Genomic DNA, 9,861 nt, shown 5'->3' on the forward strand with positions numbered 1-9,861 from the left:
CCTCTATTAATTATTTACCATGTCATCTAAATTTAAGAATTTGACTACATAAATAGAAATAAAATACTAAAAATACTAAAACAAATCACGAGGTGCCAAATTTTAATTGGTAGGACAGCCACCGAGACAGAAAAATGGGACAATAGATCTTGATTCTTAGGGATGATGGCTAACTAGTTGGTCAAGTTAATTTGGAATCATAGAAGCATGTCGTATCTATTCATTAATGTTGGCACTAGATACATAATATTACGATTTTTAATTCAAATTTTAAATTTTGTTGGCACTTATTATACAAAGCTAATGTTTATTATTTTGGACGAGCGAGGCCAGCTTAGTTGGCCCTTCCATCTCAATTTTAAGTTGAGGGTTCGAGTCACCAGACGTGTGTGTGGGTATGGATGTGTGAGTGAGGACGGGACCACAGGGCACTTGAATAAAATAAATGCTTATTATTTGGTAATTATTGCAGGATTTTTTATTAAATTCAGATAACTTTGAGTTAATTTTGCTTCTTAATTTTTGATTTTTGGATTATCTCAAATATTTGCTTATCATAAAAGACTTCTCGTGAAGCATGATTACGAGTGTTTGTCATCTCAATACGAAGGCGAAGTCGTCTGTTACAGCGACTGTCGCCACAATCGTGAAGTTGACAGAAAGGATTTTGATTTTAATTTAAATTGAAAATTATCTATAGATGGAATCCAATTTTCAAGTCTGATGTCATGGAGATTCGACCCGGAATCAAAAGGAATGTATCTAGATATTTTTAAATGTTTAGGTTTTGCTTATATAAGTGAAAACATTTTGTAATTCACATTTGAATAATGCTAAGAACACCAATTCTAATCTCACACCTACCCATTAATTAAGTCATCAAATTCAGTCTTTTATTTCACATATAATTACTATATACAGAAAGCTTTGGAACCGGTACTGCTCAAGAAATTATTAAATGAATAGTCCAAGTATGATAGCCAAAAAAGTAGGAGGCATTTTCCCTTGCTATATATGCATGCATAATATTGAGGTGTCTTGGCATGTGAAAAAGGTATTATCAGTGGTATTACCAAAGTTGGCATTAATATACCGTTTGATATAAAGCGTGTGCCGCATATTAACTAGCTTGAGTTCTTAGTTTGGTATATAACAATGGAGAGATTTCACAAATATAGTGAATTTAGGTCACTAAAACTAGTAACACTAGTGATCATAGCATGTATCGGTGTAATTCTGCCATGTTGTTCTTCGAAGACCACCCAGCGCTTTAAATTCAGTGTACGGAAGTTTTGGTTATATATCTCAAGTACTTTATAAATTGTTTTCTAACATTTTTCGCTTTCTTTTTTTCACACAATTTTGCTTAATTATATAGTTTCTCCTTTTGATCTCTCTCGCAGGTAGGGTTGAAGAAAGTAACCCGCTTGTGTCACACAAAGCAACTTCTGACTGTGAATGGGAAATTCCCAGGGCCAACCATTGCTGTTCATGAAGGTGATAACGTTGAAGTTAAGGTGACTAACCGCATTGCTGACAACACTACAATTCATTGGTGAGTACCTTTTTAATTTGCCCGAAAACCTTAACTATTATAATTTGCTCATATATATATATATATATAACTACAAGTATATAAAGCAGCTGTTAGTATAATATGATTAACAAAAGCTTCGCTTAACTGATCTCATATATATATATATATATCTACCCAATTCATTGATCCACTTCATAAAACTATTGAAGGAATACCATCAGTCATTCGGAAGGTGATTAGGTTGCTGTTTTTTAAACTAAATCTTAAATTCGAGTCAGTCAAATGAAGTATATAGAAAATGAACTACTCTCATTTTCATGTTCATATGCTACATGAAGATTTCTTATCTCTGCAAAGTTGTATAAGCGCGCCAATTTATATCATTATAACCTGTGGACTTTTGGGAGTTCTTCAAGATTTAGCAGATGTGGCAAAGCTACTTTTCAAAAAAAATCTTTTTTTCATCTAGAAAAAAAAAAACTTGTTTATTTAGTATCAGATCATCCATTGAGGTCATATCCATTTTAATAAGCTATTCAGTAGTTCTTTTTGGTTCTCACCTTATTTTTTCACTGAAGAAAATGTGTCAATACATAGCAATTAAACGTTTGTTTCCTATATTCGTTCCTGATTCTGAATCATAATTCATGGTTCTCTATAGTGTTTTCTCTCACAAAAAATACACGTAAAATGATAATGATTCTGAATCATAATTCTGAATACATAAACTAAACATCCTCTATTAGAAGATCTTCAATATCTGATTCGCTGGTCAGCAGTAGTCCAAAAAAATGCAATTTTTGAGGTACATGAAAAGAATATATAATTGTAGTAGTAATGACCCGTTAAAACTTAAAATAGAACTTGGCTACCATTTTATTTCTTTCTTTTTTGAGTACCAATTCTATTACCGTCATATATAATGCAGGACAATCATTATTGAGATTTGGTGAATAAAGCTGTCATTTTCGGCCTTTCTTCTATTTGATTGGTTACTCTTAGCCCATGAGAACAATTACCACCAGCCACCAAGTCCCTTTTATTCAGTTAATAAAAAGCCAATCCATTAATTGTACAGCAATATTTCTCATGAGTACTCAAGCTGCTATCATATATATATATATATATATATATATATATATATTGAAGAACCACGGCACGGATCATACATGTTCCTAAAAATTAAGGCATATAAATTGGACAATTATATTCATGTACGGCATGATGGAACTACTCAAGCTGCTATCATATATATATATATATATATATATATATATTGAAGAACCACGGCACGGATCATACATGTTCCTAAAAATTAAGGCATATAAATTGGACAATTATATTCATGTACGGCATGATGGAACAATATCACTAATGATGCATTATGATATCAAAGCAGTTATTTCTTTGTTTTTCGTTTAAAAACTCTCAAAGTTGTTCCAAGAAATTTGTACAAAATAATTAATATTAGTATTCTTAAATAATCACCTTTCTTGCATATCTCCAACTAATTATAGCAATTATATATCTAGTATATATATTGGAGCATAATATCACATCACATTTTTTTAACTTGCAAGTACGTGAACATATAATTAAAAACAAATTTTATTCATGACAAGTGATGTTCCGATATATATTTGTCATCATCTGATTCTAGGGAATCATGTATTATTAGCCTTTTTCTTTTTGAACTAATTATTAATACAAAACATTAACGAACATGCGTGGTAGTTGGCTAAATTACAAGGAATCTTTTTGGATCTAACGAAATGAAAGTAAATGACACGTTTGGTACTGCTGACAAACAGGCACGGAATAAAGCAGGTAAGAACAGGTTGGGCAGATGGTCCATCTTACATAACACAATGCCCAATCAGTGGAGGCAAATCATACACATACAGGTTCAGTGTAATAGGCCAAAGAGGCACTCTTCTATGGCATGCCCATCATGCTTGGCAACGAGCTTCTGTCTATGGTGCCTTCATTATCCACCCTCGCACGCCATATCCCTTCTCTGTTCCAATTCGAGCTGAAATCCCCGTTATTGTTGGTAATTATCGATCTAAATTACGATTTAGGCTGCATTAATATGATCAAGGACTTAGTCTTGATGATAATTCCGCATCTGACTCTTAACTTAAGGTGTGGAGTTTGAATCCCCTATCTTAAGTTTAAAAAGTAAAATAAAATAGAAACAAAGCCATGAAACGAAAGCATGATCATGACGACCCCTATATATATATATATATATATAGATATATATTATAAATGAGTGTGTTTATTATATATATAATTATTCAAATTTTTAATGGTAAGAGATGGATAATCATAATAGAAATAGTAAATTTGTTATGTGGTTAATTAAGTGCAGGTGAGTGGTGGAATGCAGATGTGGCTGCAGTGGAAAATGAGATGACAAGATATGGAGGTGGACCAAATAGTTCTGACGCTTACACCATAAATGGTTTCCCTGGGCCTCTCTACCCTTGCTCAACCAAAGGTGCTTCAAGATTTAATCTTCTTATCTATTTATGTTTCTTACAAAGAAAAAGAAAAGAATTAAATCAAACAGATATTGTCAGATAAATTTCTCAAAAATCTCAACTAATAGAACCTAACAATATGAATAGATTTCATCACATTCACGGCTAATGAAGTTGAGAAGATCTCAATTACAAATGATTTTGTTTGTGTACACAGATACTTTTATCCAAACAGTGGAACGAGGCAAGACCTATTTACTCAGAATCATCAATGCAGCCTTAAACGACGAGCTCTTCTTTGCCGTTTCGAACCACATCCTAACGGTCGTTGAGATTGATGCAGTCTACACAAAACCTTTCACAACCAAAGCCATCATGATCGCTCCTGGACAAACAACCAACGTTCTCCTCACCACAAACCAACACCCTGCTGACCCTTCCGGCATGTTCCCGATGGCGGCAACTCCCTACCTCACCACCATCTTCCCCGTCGACAACTCGACCGCGGTCGGTTTCTTGCACTACAAGCAACCTGGAAAATTCAGGCCTAAAGCTCATCTTAAGCCACCAAACAAATTCATACTGAACAACCTTCCCAAAATTGAAGACACCGCTTTCGCCACCAACTTTTCGGCAAGTCTCAAGAGTCTCGCATCGCCTCAGTATCCATGCAACGTGCCTAAAAAGATTGACAAGCGAGTTGTTATAACAATAAGCCTTAATCTCCAAGATTGCCCCTCAAATAAAACTTGTATGGGGTATGAAGGAAAGAGTTTCTATGCGTCCATGAACAACCAATCCTTCGTCCGTCCTAATTCATTTTCTTTATTGGAGACCTACTACGTGACCAAATTAGGCAAAGCCGGGGGGGTGGACTCTCGGTTTACGGCCGGTTTCCCGGAGAAGCCCTTGAGGCCGTTCGATTACACCGGAGTCGATTCGTTGACAGGGAATCTCAACACGGAATTCGGGAGCAAGATTTTGGTGTTCCCTTATGGAACAAACGTGGAAATTGTTTTGCAAGGGACTAGTCTTCTCAACAAAGAGAACCATCCCATTCATGTTCATGGACACAACTTTTTTGTGGTGGGAAAGGGGTTTGGGAATTTTGACAGTGCCAAGGACCCTTGGAAGTATAATCTGATTGACCCGCCTGAGAGGAACACCGTGGCAGTTCCGACCGGCGGTTGGGCCGCCATCCGGTTCAAGGCCGATAACCCGGGTGTTTGGTTCGTGCATTGTCACCTTGAAGAGCATACTTCTTGGGGCCTGTCCACGGCCTTTATCGTCAAAAATGGGCCTGGCCCAAATCAATCTTTGCTTCCTCCCCCAGCAGATCTTCCTTCATGTTGATTTTTCTTTTTTTCTTTTTCTTTTTTTGCTAGAATCCTTCATGTTGAGTTTGATCATTTGTTATTGATTTGTATGTGTATCCTAGTGGAGTTTCATTTTATTATTATTTTGTTTTAAAGTTTGGTCGAGTGGAGTATTTTGAAAAAGATGTGTATTTTTTTTTCCTTATCTTTCTTTTCACCGTTGTGTGTTTAGAAGAGACAAATCTAATCTAACAATACGCTAAAAAACTTACTAAGAAAAAAAACCAAAAAACGCTTTCTTAGAGCTGACATATGGCAACTTCTCATCTTCCTCCGTTTTTTTTCATTTTTTTACTTTTTTATCATTATTATTTTTATCTTTTAAATGTTTTGTTTTTTTTTATTTTTTTTGTTTTGTAAATTTTTTTTCACAGTTTAATTGTTTATATGAGTATACTACAAATATTTTTTTTTCTCACTTCACACCTAAGAAAGAATTTTTTTTTTTTTTTTACATATGTTTCTTTTTTTTTTTTGTCAATGGCTAAAATAATTTTTTTTAAAATGTGTGATAATTAATTGTTTTTCATATAATTCCTATTATATCAAAAGTTATTTTTACACATATTTTTTTATAGTGTTCCTATAGAGCACTTTCAAGACTACCACTTGGTAGCCCCCTCTTTTTTATTTTTTATTTTTTATTTTTTATAAATTTTTTGTTCTTTTTAAAAAAAAAATTATGAATATTTTTTTACACTTTAATTTTTTTTAGGTGTGCTTTGCTTTTTTTTTTTTTTTTTCCAATTGCTCTCTTTATAGTATAATCTTTTAACGACTATCTATATAACATCATCCTTTTAAAATATAACTATTACACAGATAATTAAATTTGCACAACACTTCCAAAGCATATTACATAAAATCCGTACAAATTTAAACTTTTGTAACATAACATACTTCATAATATTCACTCCATGGATTCTTAAATAAACACTCATTATTTTTTTAAAAAATAATAATAATAAGCTATGGAGCCCTTTGAAAACTTTCTCCCAGCACATCAGTTCTATATGTACTAGCATATCAGCTTGGCACATTGTCCATTCTCCAGTTTAATTCAATGTACTTTTTTCCTTACCTACAACACAAATATAATTAAACTGATGAGCTAACGCTCAATAAATAAAGTTATTATCCCACATGAAAGTTTTTATGTTCATGATTTGCTTCATTTTTTTTCTTCTCTTAGGTTCCTGGAGAATATTGCATGTAACCCTTTAATATCTCTTATTGCCAATTATTGGCTTAATAACTTTCATTGTGCTCTTATGAAGGCACATAGCTTAAAAATATCTTTGAATAATTACTTAGGCAGTATCTCATGATGTCTTATTAATAAACTTTAAACTTTCTCTTACATAAAGTGAATGCAATGCTTTAAACATAACAAGTATGAAGATACTGTATATTCCTTTGAATCAATGTAAAGTTATAACCAGAGCATAACAAATATAATTGTACTGAAAATAACTCTCAAAATACTAACTTGTGTTGTAGGTGAGAACTTTACTTACCTTGTCTCAACTGTCTGTAGGAGGTATACTCCAAATAATAATAATAACAATCATAACATTATATCAGTAACACTTAACAATGCTGATATAATAACTAAATATATGGTACTGCTATTCCATCGCTACTTTATATCTAAATCCATAAATTTACCCATTAAATCCTATCAAAATTCCACAACTTCACTCATACGATATCATACATTTGTATAATCTATTTCCCGTATATGGTACTATTCAGTCATTCTATTCATGTATACATGCGGAACCTATGCGGTTGATAGGAATTTTACTGATCGGGTAATTCCCAGGAAAGACTGCGACATAAGAGCTTCAGTTATGTTAACAAAGAACAAGACCGAACAGCCTCTTTAGACAGAATTATCTTTCTAAGCAAGTTCCTAAGAAAGACGTGGAGGGGCTCAGATAGACCACTTAAGTTTCAATCTCCTTAAACAAATCTTACTTGCACAGTACGTATCCAAACACCCATATAGACCATGTTACACAGAGAACTTAAGTGTATACTATTTATATGTAAGGGTACTATTTAAGTATACGGTAATTAAGCATTATAACGGCTTATAATAAATTATCATGGATTATTTACCTAAACAATACTATATCAGTAGAATTCCAACCTTTGAATACTAGAGTAGGTACCTCTACTAAGAAAAAGTATTTGAGAGAGAAAAAAAGAAAGAATTTCCTCTCTGAAATTCTGAGGTAAGAAAAACTTCTTTTGTAAGGCCTATTTATATGAAAACTTTGAGTACTATTCCATAATAAAATATTATTTGTAAATAGTAAACTTGTATAAAAATAATATATTTCTATAATATCGTTTAATTATTAGTAACTGCTCCCTTATCTTCCTTATCGTCCATCATTCATTCTCTTTATATAATATATATATATATATATCCTTTTAAAACATTAATATCAGGTTAACAATGTCATTATATATCTACATTAAGTCATATTTATAAACTCGAGCCATATTTTAATTCAACAATCTTATTTATGCCATATGTCTCATTAATCCTGTTTGTATCCCTTCATGATATATCAATAATGTTATTGTCTAAGAATTGTTGCAGGAAAACGCTTCACTGAGCTAAAAGGTACACACACACACACACACATATATATATAAGTGAAATAGGCTTATCCGATGGACCTCCTTTATATTCATCTTTTTCAACTTCTGATTTTCTCGTCATATTCCTTAACTTAGGGCAATAAATTTTCTATAAATCATCTCGGCCCATAACTATTTATTTCTAAATTGCCTTCTTTCTTAAAACTATCAAAATTGAATTCTGACTTCACTACTAAATTTTTAATATTCCTCAAGGCATTTTCCATAATTTTCTATAATTTTAGACATTGATTGATATTTCTAATAATATTGTCCTCAAAATATTAATCAAGGGTAAAATCGTTTAAATACAGTTGTGCGAAGGTTATTTTTCTTCAAATAATTAGAAAATTATTCCTACTAAATAATAAGGACAAAATCGTCATATCACTGTTCCAATAATCAAAAAGGCTAATTTTTACCCTATAAATAGTTGAGTTTTCTAACATTCACATTCACCAACAATTTCATTCTCAAAATATTTCTTAGAAATCTCCTTCTTCTTAGTTCTTACGATGATAACTTCTTAATAACTATAAACTTTATTATGTATTAGCTATTATCATCTTTTTGCTCATAATTGTAATCATATGTCACTATAATTCTAAGGCATGAGATCGTCATGTTCGGGAACATTGAAATTAGCTAGACTGTAATTTTCTCAAAAGTGTAGTAAAATACTTTATTTATTAAAATATAAGGCGGGGCGTTACAATCTATACATCTAATTTAACATCTAAAATATATAAAAGCAAACAAGTAGACTTGGCGTTTAAACAGGCTACGTATTGGCCTCCTCCTCCTCCTCCTCTTTTTTTTTCCGTCTCTTTTTTAACTTTTCCTTTTTTTCCTCTTTTTTTGATTTTTAAAATTATTTTTTCTTCGTTTCTTTTACTTATTCTTTTTTTATTTTTTCTCTTAATATTCTTTGACAATTTTTTCTTTTACAATATATTTTTTTGAAATATTTTCTTTTTCCTTACTTCCTTTTAATTAAGATAATTTCTTTTAAATATGTCCTTACGTTTTTTTTGTCAAAAATTCCTATATAACTTTAATTCTTTTTCTTTTTTTTAACTTTTCCCCTCTTCCTCTTTTTTTTAATTTTTTAATTTTCTTCTTCTTTTCTTTTGCTTATTAATTTTTTTTGTTTTTTTCCTAACATTTTTTAGCGATACATTTTTTTTAAACAATATGCTTCTTTGAAACACTTTCTTTTCTTCACTTTCTTTAATTAAAATAATTGCTTTTAATTGTCCATACTTAAGTTTTTTTTTCTTTTTTGTCAAAAACTATTATATAGCTTTACTTTTTTTAATATGATTTTTTAAGATATATATTTTTCTTTTAATAGACTTAACTTTTAAGAATGTTATGTATTTTGACGTCATATTAAACTTACAATGGTATTTATCACGTCGATAGTACGTAGCTTAACTAGTGAAATTAAAATATCAGGACAGAATGTGGGAAAATGAGCTGTACTTTTGAATTGTGCACTCTCTTTCTACGGCAAGATTTTTGAGTTCTGTGAGCCAGCTCAATGTACTTTTATTCAATCAGATATCTTATTTAACTTTTCATGCCATGTTTGAATTGAGTAAATATCAGAACTAGTATCAAAAATGTCAAGTGACTGTCCCTTTTTTTTACTGATTCGAGTTTAGAATTTGAGTTTTACTACAGTAAAAAGTTTTCAGAAACAGTCACATCTAACTTTTTTATTACAGTAAAAGCTCTCATACAATATCACATATCAACTCGAATTAGCGAACCAAACAGGCCCTAAAACTGTAAATTTAGGCCG

At 31.5% G+C, this 9,861-nt stretch overlaps 1 protein-coding gene across 1 annotated transcript; it reads left to right on the top strand.

The window, feature by feature from the left end:
* The first annotated feature begins 1,155 nt into the window (after nt 1-1,155).
* On the top strand, nt 1,156-5,376 carry LOC21400394 (laccase-1). Its single transcript, XM_010099279.1, has 5 exons — nt 1,156-1,281; nt 1,404-1,555; nt 3,349-3,590; nt 3,912-4,040; nt 4,241-5,376. Exons 1-5 carry the CDS (start codon nt 1,156-1,158, stop codon nt 5,374-5,376), a joined length of 1,785 nt encoding a protein of 594 aa, XP_010097581.1.
* The last annotated feature ends 4,485 nt before the right edge of the window (nt 5,377-9,861 follow it).

The sequence above is a fragment of the Morus notabilis genome, unplaced genomic scaffold, assembly GCF_000414095.1.
Source record: "Morus notabilis unplaced genomic scaffold, ASM41409v2 Scaffold884, whole genome shotgun sequence".
Taxonomy (NCBI): Eukaryota; Viridiplantae; Streptophyta; class Magnoliopsida; order Rosales; family Moraceae; genus Morus; species Morus notabilis.